At 37.3% G+C, this 17,735-nt stretch overlaps 1 protein-coding gene across 3 annotated transcripts in view; it reads right to left on the reverse strand.

The window, feature by feature from the left end:
* The window catches only part of slco3a1a (solute carrier organic anion transporter family member 3A1a), a 90,532-nt gene that overhangs the window by 59,262 nt on the left and 13,535 nt on the right, over positions 1-17,735 (reverse strand). For 2 of the 3 annotated variants that reach the window (XM_079825727.1, XM_079825726.1), the window contains exon 2: positions 8,337-8,775. In XM_079825727.1, the coding sequence (XP_079681853.1) occupies positions 8,337-8,775 (439 nt within the window). Of the gene's footprint in view, positions 1-8,336; positions 8,776-17,279; positions 17,412-17,735 lie in introns of those variants that run through there. The other variant, XM_079825728.1, reaches the window with a different exon arrangement.

The raw sequence follows: 17,735 nt of genomic DNA on the forward strand, positions 1-17,735 counted from the left end.
TGCTCAGTTGGATTGAGATCTGGGGAATTTGGAGATCAAGGCAACACCTTGAACTCTTCATCATGTTTCTCAAACCATTCCTGAACAACGTGTGCAGTGTAGCAGGGTGCATTATCCTGCTAAACAAGGCCACTTCCACCAGGAAACACCGTTGTCATGAAGGGGTTGTCCTGGTCTGCAACAATGTTTAGGTAGATGGCACGTGTCAAATTTACATCCACATGAATGGCTGCACCTAGGGTTTCCCAGCAGAACATTTCACACCACACAGAGCATCACACTTTTCCTATTTACATGACATACGCATAATATGGACACAAATTGCCCTAATTCATTATTAGAAAACACCTGCATATTCATATGAAGTTGTTTATCGAAGCAATAATTCTTCTGTTGCTATGGCCAACAGGGTGGTAATTGTCTCATCCAACATTAACATATTTCTCAAACAGCTTTCCTGAGGATAAAAGCTCCATTTAGTGTTCTTTTCATATTTCAACAGAAAAAGTAGGCTAGCACTTATTTTAAGTATAGTACTTGATGGATAATTATAGAGACACTGAAAGCTAAGGTGTGTAACAAAACAGCTTTCATAAAGGGTTTTTTCTTCCCTGCTTTCTTTGAGAGCGTTACAACACTGAATCTACTAATGAACAATTTGAATAAGATCTCACCGTGTGCTCCACTAATGAAGGCTTTTCACTGTGGAGAGGGCTTAGGCGTACAGAAACACATGAGTGCAATGTGATGTTCAGGCCGCAGGAGTGCAGATAAGAACAACAGTCTGGGTTCAGGCTGACCTGGAAGCAACATTCAATGATGCTAACAGGCAGTAAAAGACACAATGATGCGGTCTGTCTGAGCTCATCAAAGGTAAAGGGTCACTGAAGCTATTACAATGCCTATATGTGGTTTTCTATAGAAGGTCCATAAGGCCTCTTCAGTTCAGAATACAGCTGGGTGATACAGCTAAATAAATATGCTCTGTATTGACAATTTTTCATATAAATAATAATAAATAAAATAGAACTTTATAAATAATAACTATTTATAAATACATAATGTATAATATTCTAATAAATATTAAAGTTTGGGGTCAGTAAACGAGATTTATACTTTTATTAAGTAAGCATACATTAAATTGATCAAAAGTGAAAGTAAAGGCATTTCTATAATGTTACAAAAGATGTCTATTTCAAATGAATGCTGTTCAACGCAGAATCCTGTAAAAAAATGTAATCTTAATATTTCCAAACCATTTTCAACATGTCAACATTTCAGAAATGTTTCTTGAGCACCAAATCAGCATATTAAAATTAGTTCTGAAGGATCTAAAGAAAATTCTGCTGAAAATTCAGCTTTGCCATTACTAAAATGTTTGAAAATATACAAAAATATGAAACGGTTATTAATTTTTTTTTTTTTTTTTTTTTTTTACAATATAACTGTTTTATGTTTTAATATTGTTTTAACTGTTTATATTTCCTGATTTTTGGATCAAATAAATGCAACATTGGTGAACATAAAACATTTTAAAAAATCTGAAATGTTTAGTTTTTAAAAAAATATTAGTGACTCCAAAGTACATACAGCTCTGGAAAAAATTAAGAGACCACTTAACATTGAGAAATCAATGTTAAGTGGTCTCTTAATTTTTTCCATAGCTGTATATATATAGTATATATAATATAGTATATATAGTATAAAGTATATATAAGTATATATATATATACTTTATTGCCAAAATCACTTCCATGGCCAAAGGTGTATAAAAGCAAGCACGTAGGCATGCAGACACTTCTACAAACATTTGTGAAAGAATGTGTCGCTCTCAGGAGCTCAGTGAATTCAAGCGTGGAACCGTGATCGGTTGCCACCTGTGCAATAAGTCAATTTGTGAATTTTTCACTACTAAATATTCCACGGTCAAATGTTAGTGGTATTATAACAAAGTGGAAGCAATTGGGAACAACAGCAACTCAGCCATGAAGTGGTAGGCCACGTAAAATCACAGAGCGGGGTCAGCACATGCTGAGGCGTACAGTGCGCAGAAGTCACCAACTTTCTGCAGAGTCAATAGCTACAGACCTCCAAACTTCATGTGGCCTTCAGATTAGCTCAAGAACAGTGCGTAGAGAGCTTCATGCAATGGGTTTCTGAGGTGTAAAGCATGCCGCCACTGGACTTTAGAGCAGTGGAGACATGTTCTCTGGAGTGACGAATCACACTTCTCTGTCTGGATCCGATGGACTAGTCTGGGTTTGGCGGTTGCTAGGAGAACGGTACTTGCCTGACTGCATTGTGCCAAATGTAAAGTTTGGTGGAGAGGGGATTATGGTGTGGGGTTGTTTTTCAGAGGTTGGGCTTGGCCCCTTAGTTCCAGTGAAAGGAACTCCTAATGCTTCAGCATACCAAGACATTTTGGACAATTTTAAGCTCCCAACTTTGTGGGAACAGTTTGGGAATGGCCCCTTCCTGTTCCAACATGACTGCGCACCAGTGCACAAAGCAAGGTGGATGAGCGAGTTTGGTGTGGAGGAACTTGACTGGCCTGCACAGAGTCCTGACCTGAACCTGATAGAACACCTTTGGGATGAATTAGGCCCCAATCACACAGAAGGTTCGAAAACGCGAGGCGCACCGCATTGCCTTTTTTTGTTGACGTTTTTTCATTTAGAAAATAGCAGTGCGCCACGTTTAAAAAAAATGTTTTTGTTATGAAACCCCCGAATCAGCTGTCCTATCAGTCTAATCAAGGTAACGGACGCCACAACAGAAGACCTGCCTCTCCATTCATTCGATTGGACAATAGAAAAAAAACGTGATGACGTTGGGCGCTTTTCCGCTCAGAGTTGATTTTTTTTCAACTTCAGGCTCCCAGAGCGCTCCTTCTAAAACGCGAGGCGCAGCAGGCGGTTAAAACGTGAGGCGCCCGGTGCGCTTAAGCAGCACGCATAACGCTCTCTGCCAACCGAAATCAAACAGGAAGACAAAAAAATAGCAAAGGGGAGAAACACAGCAACCAATAACAAAAGGGGGAGGGAAACCAATACAATCACGTAACAGTGGGCCAACTCCATATTATTAAACCCTACAGATTAAGAATGGGATGTCATTAAAGTTCATGTGCATGTAAAGGCAGGCGTCCCAAAACTTTTGGCAATATGGTGTAAAGTACATACTTATTAACCTGATGCCATTTTTATAATCAAAGTTTCTTAGAGTTATTAAAATGCATTAACACTCTCAGATATGAGTCTTTTATCGATCTTTTGGAGACAGGTGTGAATTTAAATCATTGCGGTATTCACAGTAGTGTCCAATTTTGTATTTTTACCAGCAAAAAAGTGCAATATTTTCAATAAATCGTCATGCTCTAGTCCAGAGCTCTCTCAAACACTGAATGAAGACTAACATACAGCTACTCTGGAAAAATATCTTCACCACATGGTAGACCATAAAACATGTCACATAAACCACAAACACTAATATGATAGATCAAAATGCATAGCTTTTATGTGCTTTTTCTTTGTCATCGACACCCATCAACGTGACTAGACTTCTGGAGACGCACTAGTTTATATTAAACACGTCATTTGAATCAAGCGTTTAGCCAAAGTTTGTGCTTTGCAAACAACAAGAGGAAAAACAATTACACAAGCTACGTTGTTGGGTTGCAAATTGAGAATATATTAGCAGTACGTAAAAAAAGAAATCTTGGTTGATGTCTGAACAATCTGGCCCATTCATGCAGCACATGCCATGCCTGCAGCACAGGGGTTTAGACGATCAGCTGAGTGCAGCTTCCACTACAATACAACATTGTTCTCGAACGAAACGCTGCTTGTTTGCCTTCAAAACTCTGCTGTGCGGCTTATCAGAGGAGCACAGCTCCAAATCTCCCTCTGAGCTTGCTAACCGAAATCAGCGTGTGTCCATTTCCTACTGCACACTGTCAAACAAGCACTACGCTTGCCCAAAAGCCTTTTGAAATGTTTGAACTTTGAACAGGAGCTGAGGTAAGAAACAGAGATGAACGGGAAAAGAAAGAGAGGATCTTACACAACTTGAGAATAAACCTGACAGAAAAATACAGTCAACGTCTTCCAAACTTCCAAAGGAGACGGAACGAAAGAAAAATCACCGTAAAACTGTCTGCAAAATGTATTTGGAGTGGACCTTTATGTCAAACTTTTATACAAATTATATGACAAACTATCAAGTGGAATTTATTTTTAAAGTTTAAATAGATGTGCTGTTCAAAATGAAGACACTTTATGATTGTCAAATATTAACAGAACATGAAAATGCTATGATCATTTGTTTGCAAATGTCACTTGATGTGATATTTTGTATCTAATGCAATGACATATCTTTCAACTGTGACTTAAATCCATAATTTTTAATTCCACATCCCTTTCGTTGTGGAACCTGTGAAGCATCAAACAGAGACTGAAGGCACTTATCTTCTGTCCCTCCTCATTGAGATGCATGCATGTGAAACAAACCATGGCCCGCCTTCTTTGAAACTTGAAAATCTGTTTTGATAAGATTTGCTGTACCTATGAGATATGTTTCTTGTTATTTGTGAACATGAAATTTTGTCTTGTTCTTGTCACCCTGACAACTACAAAATCGACCAAGTGAACTACAGCTTTTAGTGCTGAAGACAATATTGAAATCATGTCTTTAATTTATATATAAGATTGTTTATCAGAATTCTCTGGAATTGCATTCCAAATACCATTCCGGTACTTGCAATTTCAAGATAATTCTGATAATACATACATATATACAGCTCTGGAAAAAATTAAGAGACCACTTAACATTGATTTCTCAATGTTAAGTGGTCTCTTAATTTTTTCCAGAGCTGTATTTATGTATATATGTATGTATTATTAGTACTTTTGAACTTTTTGGAAACCACTTTCCAAAACTTTTGAACGACAGTGTGTATGTATTTATATATATCTATATATATATATGTGTGTGACCCTGTCTGTGAAAACTGTGAAGTAATTTTTTTTGTCATTCGCTGTTTTATACATAAAATCATCCTACATAATGTAAAGAACATTCTGTGAAAATATAACCTTGATATCTTTAATATTGACTGAGTAAGATCATGTAAAAAGTTAGCTGAATTTCGGCCTCAGAAAATCATGATTTTGAGAAATTCCAATTTTAAAATCAAGCTTATTTTTGAAATTGTAAAACATTTTAACCATTATTATTCTGATAATGTGCCATATACCACATTAAAGCTAAGATTCTCCCATTTTCAGTGATATAGGACACATTTATGGGAAAATTCTTAATTTTGTAAAACAAGTCTTTTTATTATGATGTGCATGTCCAAAAAGCGTGAAACATTGAAACAAATGGGGGCACCACAAGAGCTTGATTTACCAAGTCTATTCACTCTAATGATTTGTAGGCTATAACTTTATTCGTAAAATGAAATCTCAGCAGAAAATGTCATTAAGAGGCCTATATATAACCATTAATATATAAAACATCCATAGAAAATCTCACTGTGTAACATTTGGAGTAAATCCAGGACTAGGCCTAATGCCCTAACAAGTTAACAGGTCAGTCTCAAACTTTGTGCAGATAGTTAGTCATAACTGTGAATCTTCACTTGTCTCACAATTCAATTAGATTATGATTCATTATGATTTTTTCATGGCTCATTGTGCTTAATAACTCTTTTAGCCAACATAAAGCACGTCCTGCACTTTATGTTCTCATTCATGCATGTTCTATTCGTATAGGTTTACAAACCGAAACCAAAACATCAGACGCGAGAGCTTTGCTTCCGAAGGACACACGCAACTTTTTTATATTAATATATAATACGTGTTCTTTATTTAGCCTACAAAAAACAGTAGGCCTATATTAATTATTATTAATTAAACTATCAGCTGTTCTGTCCCTTGCACTTCGCTTGCCGTGGCCGCCCTGTCAGAGAGCGAATTCATAAACTCAGCATCAGCATCAGCATAAAAAAAACAAACTATTTAGACACTTAGCACTTAGCCTTTTATAGCCACCCAGACTGCATTTAATTTTAACCAGAAATCCAGTAAACAAATTACCTTTTTAATATGAATTAAAATTTTAATAATATTTCACAAAAATAAGTCATTTTAAAATAACTGTCAACAAATATTTTTTAAAATACCATTTATTCATTGCAATGGCAGCTATTATGCCAGTAATCAGTGTCAAATGATCCTTCGAAAAATTGTTCAAATGCTGATTATTATTATCAATTTTGTCAACTTAATATTTTTGTGGAAACTAAAACAAGTTTTTTCAGGATTCCTTGATGAATAGAAATGTCCAAAGATAATTGTGTAATAATGTGAAAGTCTTTACCGACCCTTTTGATTAATTTAATGCATCCGTGCTACATAAAAGTAAACATTTTTTTTTTTTTCTCTTACTGACCACAAACAGCATGAGATTATATATACTTTATACTACAGGGCTGTTGAAAGGTTGAATCTGATTGGTTGACGAATTGGTGCGCAATTATTTTCAGGAAAACGCACAGCTAAATTAGTTCCAGGCAGGTCTTGACCGCATTACAGTTCCATATCAATACGCCAAATGATTTCAGTTATTTCGGACTACAACAGCAAAAGAACCAAAACCCATAACGACACTGACCAAGCAAACAAATATAGTAAACAATAGGATCAAAACTACTTTAAAAATTAATTTAGTTTTTCGCAAGAAAATTAAGTTTTATTATTTACGGAAAACAAATACTCTCTTCCTCCTGCTCTCTCTCCCACTCAAACGCACACGCATCCAGTACAGACACACACTCGCACAGAAACGTGTTGTCAGCGCTGCACTGACGATTTTATCAGTGAAATAGTTGAACAACTTGAAAGCTACATGACATTTCTCACTAGCAAGATAATAACGGCGCTGTTCTTGAAGCAGATAAACTTACAGTTTTGATATTAGTAAAGAAGGCGACGCTGCTGTGGAACACACAGACACAGATCATTCACATAATGTCTCACCCAATGTCTCTCTCTCTCTCTCTCTCTCTCTCTCTCTCTAATAACTGCATTAATAAAATGCATCTTCAAAGAGATTGGTAGACGTGCCTTTAAATGTAAAGCCCCTTAAGACTGGAATAGCCTGCCTGGGTCTCCAAGATCTGTCACTTCTTTGCGTTCCTTCAAAATATCGCACTTTATTTACTTGCAAGCAAACTGTTGCTGATGTTTTCCTCATGTCTGACTGGTCTTGTGTTTTATATACTCAAATATGCAGGATACTTTTTGTTCTTTTTTTTATTTTTTATTTATCTGTATATATGCAAGTATTTGTGGAGGTATGTGCATGTATATTATGTGTTTATATGTATGTATATGCATATGTGTATGTATTGGCTAAATGTTGTCATGCCTCTTAATACTGCAATATGTTTTATACATGGATTTGTTTTCAAATAAGGAGTCGATGGGGCGGGATGAGGGAGAGCTTTAGTGAGTGTGAATGTACATGTGCTGTATTATCTTTGTCTTTGTCGAGGACCCCCTTGAAAACGAGATGTTTCATCTCAAGGGGTTATCCTCCAAACAACAACAAATTCAAAATCAAATAACTCCATTAGTCTGCTATCAGTGGCTGAAGCCTCCATTAGTAGCTCTAAAATGACGTTTTGGATTTTGCAACAGTGGTGAAGCGTAAGAAATTAGTCACAAGAGCGCTTAAAAGACCTGACAAATGTCTTGAAATACATCATCTAAACAATGTTTCGAGGTGAGGTAACCGTATTATAAGCGGAATAATTGACTCCGGGCCATTGAATTATTGAAAAATAATGCACACCCGAGGTGTAACGGCCTCATATACTGCTCCCATACAAGTCATTACATTATGTTTAAGCTCTTTTTCCATGACCCTCTTCCTCACACATATAAAATAAAAGTAATTATGTTTAAAGCCCTCCCAGCACTGCTCACCCGCTGATAATAATTGTGAAAGCTGTGGTCACAAACAATATAAAATAAAACACGCTTGCACACGTACACGCTTTTTTCCCCTATTGACTGCTTTCTGGTGCACAACTTATTTGCAGTTCCACTTTAATACATCAGTGGTTTTTGGCTTGCCATCGGAAGGCCTGAAACCACAATAAATCACCCTGATAATCATCTATTTTTTACTTACAAGGCCCTAGAGGAGATACATGCTTTTACTTAAATAATTCTGGTGCAATTTACTTGTGCATAAAAACTGATGCCTGTGGCTATGTAAACTAAATGCATTAAAACCCCAGCTCGTAGGAAACATGTTGCTTTACTTACCTATATAGAGAGAGGAGTCTTTCTTCCGCACATGATCGTCTATGTAGGACACACCCAGGGGCTGCACAGGAGTTGCACCAATACCCAGCAGCACCTGGGCTCCAATCAGAAGCAGGTACATCATGTTGGTGTTGGCTCTATTCCCACACGTTTCATCAGTTTTAGAGATGTTGGAGCACACATCTCGCCCCAGATCCTTGCTCCCGAAATCTGTGATCATGTATTGACTGGTGAGGAATTCAGGTAATGCGGAGAGCAGCGCTCCTAAAGCCATGACAATGCCTCCGCAGCCAATTAACCGAGGGCGGTGGGCTTTAGCACCAAAATAACTAACAAAGAGAATGAGGGCCAGGTTGCCGATCTCAAAGCTGCTGGCAATGACGCCCACATCAGCGCTCTGAAGATTGAAGCGCCGCTCCAGTGTGGTCAGCACGCTCACCTAAGAAATAAACAAAACAGAAGAATTAATGTAATGTTAAATCTGACAATATTGGAGTTTTAGGTACAATATCACCATTTCACAAATGGTTTCTTTCTCGCAAAACCTTATAGTATGCCTCCTGAACACTTTCCATATATGGTGCGCTTCTCACTGTATCATCGCGTGATACTTTTGTATCATTTTTGTAACTTTTAGCCTGGTCTTTATTCACTGCCATTATATGGAGGAGCGCGTGCAGGACTATTTAAAAATTTCTGCTTTGAGGTCCGAAAAAGTGAGAAGGACATACATAGGGCATTGGAACAACAGCAGAGATGGTTTTATTTTCATTTCAGGGGTGAACTATCCCTTTAATTCTTTGATTCTAAAAATCAGATGGGATGATTAACAAACATAAGTCATTTCACTTTGTATGGAATTTAATTATCATCAAAGCTTGTATTAAATTGTATGAATGATTGTTTTTTCTACTATATATATATATATATATATATATATATATATATATATATATATATATATATATATATATATATATATATATATATATATATATATATATATATATATATATATATATATATATATATATATATATATATATGGTTTTTTCAGGATCATTTGGTGAAGAGAAAAATATACATATTTTTTGTATATTTAGTATTTTATTTGAAATATAAATATTTTATAATATTATACATGCCATTACTCTTCCTTTTGATCATTTTAATGCATCCTTGCAGAATAAAAGTATTATTGTCCTTAAAAAAAATTCAGCTGACCCTAAACTTTTAAATAATACTATCTATAACTGCAGTTTCATTTTGTCATCCAAGTCAGTTTATTTGCTTTTTTTTGTATCGATACTAAAGTGGCAGAGGCTGGCATTATACAATCAAAGTCCCCCTCAAACAACATAACACCAAATCTAATTTAAAGGAACACGCCGACTTTTTGGGACTTCAGCTTATTCACCGTATCCCCCAGAGTTAGAGAAGTCCATACATACCATTCTCATCTCTGTGAATGCCATAACTGTCTGACGCACCCACCGCTAGCCTAGCTTAGCACAAAGACTGGAGGTAAACGGCTCCAGCTAGCCTACTGCTCAATAAGTGACAAAATAACGCCAACATTTTCCTATTTACATGTTGTGATGTGTATAGTTACATTGTGTACTAAGACCAATGGAAAATGAAAATTGCGGAAAATGAAATTTTCTAGACCAATGTGGCTAGGAACTATACTCTCATTCCTGCGTAATAATCAGGCAACTTTGCTTCCGTACCATGGGTGCAGCGGCGCAATTACGCAGCGCCTGAAAATAGGCCTTACTTCTGTCAACATAACTAATGTGACAACCTGCTTGCACAGAGAGTGTGCAGGGGACTGTTTTCAGGCACTGGAGAGGTAAGGTGTGACGGTGAAGATCAGCGAAGAAACTGTTATATTCGCTAATATTTACACAAGATCACAAAATGAGATACAGTAACGCTGCATGCTACATGGAAATGGCATGTCAGATTAAAGTAATCAAATCCCTGATCAAACCAAACACAGCTATTCCAACAAGGGTGGAATACAAGGACATTGAACCCATATAAAAGATGAGAACTAATGACAGTAAAACAACTTTTTTGACAAATCCTTTCAATCATTGACATGCTACACACACTCATTATCAATGCTTATGACAGAAATAGCTGGTGGAAGTGAAATAATGCCACCGGGCAGCCTTGAAGAGGAATCACAGGACTTTAATGAAGCAGCTTTGAGCTGGAGCGACACAAATATGCCATGGCTGTCAAAAGAGCATGTTATTAAGGCTACGCTCTTTACTATAATCCTATTCCTCTAGAACGAGCCAACTCCAGGCCTCTCTCAGATGCTGCGCATAACGCTCTTTGCAAATCTCCCCACGCTGCACTACAGAGTCCTTTGACTGGAGAGATCATTTCAATTTGATGGATAAGATAATATTCGATCACTCGATTAGTTACACAGCTCTCCGGAATACTATATATATATATATATATATATATATATATATATATATATATATATATATATATATATATATATATATATATATATATATATATATATATATATATATATATATATATATATATATATATATATGTTGTGAAATAAAATTACTCCGATTATAAAATTAAAATGGTAGTTATGCTGTTTACGCCAGGAGGCACTTATGAGTCATTAGATTTGGACCTTGGTGAGCTGACTCCTCTCGAGAAGCCCTATGTAAAAAATGTAGGTGTTTGATTTTAAATTGGACAAACAGATTAACTTGGTAGTTAAATCTAGTTTTTTTCCAATTGAGACTACTAGCACCCAAATATCTTTCGGACCTGATTAAAGAGGTACTTCACCACTGGAAAGACGAATGTGTATTTAAATTGGGTCATTTTTGTAGTAGAAATGTGAAATTATTTTAGAAGTTTGTGCCTTCTAGACTGAGAAAAGACAGAAAATTTTTTTTTGGGCTCATATGGATGAAAAACAACAACTCCCAGAATGCACTTGCTTCGCTGCCCTACGAGGCCACTCCCACCGGTTACATCACTTGCCCACCGCGGCACCACCCCACCGTCGTTTTGATTTTTATTGTAATAAAATAATTTAGTTCAGTTAGAGAACAGACACTACAATTAAAAACTGAACGTGTCTGCTCAATACAGTGTGAGCCGAACGAGAGTCGCCGCACAGACCAGCAGGAGTCAGATTTCATTCACCACGAGAGCAAACACATGACAGACAAGATGATCGCAGAAGATTTGGTTCCAAAGAAAAATGTAAAAGTGACTATTTAAGTGAGTTTGCCATTGTACCATTTTATTGTTGTGTTTTTCATTAAGAAAATAGGCATGAACCCACAATTCCAGCAACCCGTCCCTGAATTGGCACTAATCTTTCATAGGAATTCATTGAGAACACTCGCTTTGCTCTGCAACGCTCCGTTATGAATGTCCGAGCGGCCGTGCGCATTTACATTCTGTGAGTGAGATCCCACCCTTATGGGCGGGTTGTAAACATGCGGAACTAACTCCTACTACTGGTTGTAGTCTCTACTCTCTGGCCAAAAAAGCCTTCGATGACGCAAAATGAGGATATTTGCGTCATCAGAGGCTTTTTTCCAGACATACAATACATAAATCTCTCGTCTCAAGGGGATATGAGGGGGTGTGGGGGAAGCACGATCATTTGAATATACTACCAGGTTTCTACTGATACAAAGTATCAATTTGAAGTAACCCTTTAAGCTGTACGCTCCGCTAAGGGCTCTAAGGTCTGCTGACCACTTGCTTTTAGTTGTCCCATGGACAAAGTTGAAGAGTAGGGGTGACCGAGCCTTTGCTGTGGCAGCCCTGAAGCTCTGGAATAGTTTGCCCTTCTATATTAGACAGGCTCAAACATGCTGTTTTTAAATCTAGCCTAAAAACATATTTTTATAGTCTGGCATTTGACGCTACGTGAGAGTTGCTTTTCTTTTATTGTTGTATTGTGTCTTACTGTTTTCCTTTGCTGTTGTTTGTTTGTATCATTGATATTTTAGTCTGTGTGTACAGCACTTTTGATGTTTTTGAAACACCTGCTGTTTTTAAAAAGTGCTTTATAAATAAACTTTGGCTTGACTTGGCTTGACTTACTCATATCGTGATGTAAGATTTTGGTCATATCGCCCACCCTTACTGAAGTCTAAATGACAGTTTAAATGATTTTTAAATGTCCATATATTTATTATTTAGTAACTAGCCATGAAAAAAGATGGATAACGTACAGTCAATTAATACATTTGTCCAATAGCATTCACTGTACATGAACCTGATGATGGTCTTTAAAGGGATAGTTCACCCAAAAAGGAAAATTCTGTCATTAATTACTCATTAAATAAAAGCTCTCAGATTTCATCAGAAAATATCTACATTAGTGTTCTGAAGATGAACGGAGGTCTTACTGGTTTGGAACGACATGAGGGCGAGTAATTAATGCCATAATTTTCATTTTTGGGTGAACTATCCCTTTAACTGTCTATCCAGTATTATTTATTGGCCTCTTTCTGAATAATTTAACTTCTGATTAACACAGTTCAAGGAATGGATTGGCCTAATTTCGCAGAATGAAAAAGCACATTTTCTGTTACCAAATCATCTGTATAGCATACATCTGTAACATTCTGTGCAGAGGAAAATATTCCTAAACAGTTCAAATGCCTGATGTGAATAATGAGTTCAATGTGAGCCTTAAACATAGAGCAGTGATGTTGTTGCCATAACTGTCTGCTAATTCGATTTGCTCTAACTCAGTTTCCTGTAGTAAGCCTGGTTCAATTTAATTGGAAAGTACCTTGGACTGTCTAACAGACCACTCTGTTTTGTGCAGAACACAATGTTTGTGACACATTTGCAGTCCACTATAAGACTGTCTTGTGTTTCAGTTAGTACTACTAAACATGCAAAACACATCACACTCACTTACTGTTTAACTCCTGGCATATGACTTATAAACTGCAATAAACTGTCCACGCATATACTGTTGACACAATTTGAATATCAAACTTATTTGGTTAATGTCAATAATCATGCTTTGCATTTTGAACATAGACCACTAAATAGGCTCTGTCTTAATATACTGTAAGTGTTAGTGATGCACCGAAATGAAAATTCTGGACCGAAACCGAAACCGAAATTTGTGTGTGTGTGTGTGTGTGTGTGTGTGTGTGTGTATTATATATTTATATATATATATATATATATATATATATATATATATATATATATATATATATATATATATATATATATATATATATATATATATATATATATATATATATATATATATATATATATATATATATATATATATATATATATATATATATATAAATTGCTTGAATTTAATGGATCTGAAATGAAAAAAAATCACGAACCAATAGAATAATCAAACTTTTATTAAGTTACATAACAAAAGCTAAAATATTTATAACAATAAATATAAATAATAATACCAAATAATATTATTCTTCAAGTTTTATGTTCCATCAAATAAAATAGTTTTTTAACAGTTGTGCAAAAAAAGATCCACAATTATCTGAATAACTGCACACAAAATCACAGAATGGTTCTCATTAAGAACATGAGATGCTGCAGTGAATAGTCTCTCACTGTCTGTCACTGTTCTCCGGGAAAAACGGCATTTGGGGGGTAAAATATGTGTTTTTTTGGCGGGGTTGCCTGCTAAAATGTGCATTCCTGGGTCTAAATATATCACATAATTGGGGTTGCTTCAACCCGCGGACATGGAAAAACATCCCGCGGGAAATCCGCGGACTTGGCAACACTGCTTGGGGCAGATAAATACCTGCGTGCAATCCACGCAAGCAATGGAAAGCGGCCTTTGTTTGCACGCCAGTAGTCAAGGGGATTGTCGCTTCTGGCAATGGGTAGTTCAGCTGGATACGTCTCTATTTGTTCTCATACTGCTGACATGCTTAATCTTTGATAGGCAGACGCGTTGCATGATAACAGCTCGACCGTGAGTGAAACCTAAAGGTGCATGCGCCAGCAGTACAGAAGAGTCCACTAGGTGGCAATACACACAGTATTGAGCACAGTGTTCAGCCGTCGAAGAAGAGTGTGCAAAGACCGGTTTAAAAACAACACGCTTGGAAAAAAAAGAGAGAATTTTTTATTCTTCAGTGTTTCTTCCAAACTATGTAGCAATGGTGGATGCACTACAGTTCTTCTCCGATCATGCCCAGCGAATGTCCCGTTGATGACAGGACTCAGTGCTGCCCTCCGATGTCTGGTGGAGCAAAGACACTTTTTTACTTTAAGTATACCCGGGACCTTAAGGCTGTCGCGGCCGGCCGCGAGCCCTCCGAGTGACGAAAATTACGTCATGCGGGCGGTGCACGAACGCGGACGGCCGAAGTATACCCGGGCCTTTAAGCGCTTGCGCGCACGGATGGGAGGGGCGGGTGACATTCATTTTCGGTTTACGTTTTCGGCTGTTTTTTTTTAATTCCGGCCCGAAACCGATAATGCAATTTTCGGCCCTACATTTTCGCCGGCCGAAATTTCGGTGCACCCCTAGTATGTGTCATAATAGAGTGGTGCAGGTATGACATCACCTTGTAGGCCAAAACGCGGAAGCGAGTTAGCATTTTAGTACTTCCAGTATCCTCGTCCCGAAGTCAATGGGTTTTTTGAATGGGATTTTGGTTAAATGGCTGAAATAAGGCCTGTGGTGAACACAAGCTCAAGAGACTTTCACATTTTTTTCTATTACATAAAATATATCAATATTAACCCACTCGTGATTTTTTTAAGCTGTTACGTGTCTTGAAATAGGCGGTTGCTAACAAGTGGCTAAATGGGACTACAGAGGCTGTCGGGGAGATCAAACGTCATCACATTGAACAGGTAAGCTCAGTACGATTTTACAGCATCATTATGCTCATAATTGTGCTCTTATAAACTAGTCTAACTCAAACGTTTTGGAAAAACGTTTTTAGATAAAAACTAAAAAACTGAGTTGTCGAAAGTCAAGCGACCGTGGTGTAGTTCGTTTATAGCGTACCTTTAGCTTTTGCCGACTGCATTTAGGCTTCAAAATTAATAAAAGTTGTGTCTATCTGTGATATTTATCTTGATGGACAAAATGTGTAAGCATCATAAACTTTTGTTGATCACAGAGCTTGTTTTTTGCAATAATCCAAAAGCCTATGGAAAATCCGATTTTTTCGAGGGAACCAGTGCCAGTTGGCCTATAAAGTGACGTCATACCTGCACCACTCTATAAAATATGAACAAAATCTCAATTTATGAAATAATAAGAGACTATATCAAACCAGCAACATTCCCACTGTGCCAGTAAAGCGCTATTTTAAGATTTGGCCTGAAATGTCCTATAAAAGGCTTTCAATCCCAGAGCCTTCCAAACATTACCAACAAATTTAACAGCTCATAATATCACAATCATGAAAACTAAACAGTAAAGCTCTAACTTGTGTGCTTTTGTACTATTCACACTGGCTCTGGTCAGTTGCCAGGCCCAAAGATATGTGCCAGCCTACAAGTTCTGGAAGCATGACGAAAGGACAGGACAGGCCACATCCCCCATCTGCCTCCACTTTCTGCTTCCCTCAGAGTCTGTGCCATCCTGCTGAAACCTGTTGACTGAATAGCTGGGTCTGTCTGCGTACATCAGTTCCAGTGCCACGGCGATAGGGGACATAGGCTGCCACATTAATGCCAGGACACATTCAACATGTCCGCAGCGTCAGCTAATGCCAAATCTCTGTTGACTCCACCCTGACATGCTCACACCCAGCGCCCTCTAATCCCTCAGCATGAAACCCCATTATTATAGCAAGACTATGAATTATTGAACAATGAGACAAAAATGTCTATCATGTTATTGTTGAGTCAAATCGGTCTTACATAATAAGCAATGACAAATTGTGCAGAACAACCAGTCTGCATCATTCAAGCGTGAAATGTTTTCAAGAACATGTGCGGCCACCAGGCATCCTTCAACAATCTGTGTTTGATATCGAACATGAGAGAGACACAGCATTGCCTTATCAGTACGACAGGAAACAGACCAACGGTAGTACTTTCCATGAATTGACTTTGAGGTTTCTGAAAAGAGATGGTGGACCAATAGAAATCCGCGTATTAGGGGATGTTCTTTAGAACAAATTAAAGCAGGAGACTGCACCAGTATGAAAATCAAAACAGTTATAATATTGGTATTATTACGAAGCATGGCTGAATATAAGAATACAATAAAATAGTTTCCAGGACAAGAATGATCTGTTTTTAGATGTCTGAGAGATATTTTTGATGATAATCTTTTTAATATTTACGGGAACCGAGAATGTAAGTCTTTCTCTTGTCCTTATTTATTTTATTAAACAGTTAAGAATTAATAAAATAGTTTCAAAGAATGAGATAAATAACTGACAGTGAAATATCTGGCTGATCTCACTGCTAACAGCATCCATCCCAACTGTTCAAAAGAAAATGTGATAGGAAGATAAATGAGGGATGTCATTTACAGATTCAGCCCATTGTTTGCTGTCAGGCGAAGATTGATTTTGAGTCCTGCACTGTCACAATAAACACATAATAATAATAATAATAATAATAATAATAAGTTTAATTTATATAGCGCCTTTCCCAAGCTCAAGGACGCTTCACAATAACAGTAAGTAACAAGCAGTTTACACATAGACGGACAGTGGACATTTGCCCAGTCCAAGTAATGAGCGATTGCAGTTGCAAATCGCACTACATATGCAATAACATGAAAAACAAAGGCAACAAACATTAATTACAGACAGCATGGTGGGCAGTTTGAGTAAAGATGCAACAGATTATTGGTAGTCAGTTAACATTGTGATTGTGTTATGTCAAGTTAACATATTCATGACTGATAATACTGATTAAACAAATGTGTTTTAAGTTTACTTTTAAAATCATTTAACGTGGTTGTTGTCCTGAGAGCCAGGGGGAGAGAGTTCCATAGCTTAGGGGCTGTAACAAAGAAAGACCTGCCACCCATAGATGATAGGCGAAATCTCCGCTCACAGAGGAGTTCACAGCCAGAAGATCGGAGAGTTCGAGGGGGAATATAAGGAGAAAGTAATTCAGAGAGATAGGCTGGAGCAAGACCATTGAGTGACTTAAAGGTAAGCAGAAGAATTTTGTAAGTGATACGGGATAACACGGGTAGCCAGTGCAGTTTGAACAGAATTGGAGTGATATGGGCAGTTTTTTTAGTGTGAGTTAGCAGTCTTGCGGCTGAGTTTTGGATATATTGCAAACGTGAGATAGAGTGTGCTGGTAGTCCAGAAAAAAGAACATTACAGTAGTCGAGGCGAGATGTGATGAACGCGTGGACTAGTGCTTCAGCGTCTTTTGGGC

This window comes from Gobio gobio (genome assembly GCF_949357685.1).
Source record: "Gobio gobio genome assembly, chromosome: 9".
Taxonomy (NCBI): Eukaryota; Metazoa; Chordata; class Actinopteri; order Cypriniformes; family Gobionidae; genus Gobio; species Gobio gobio.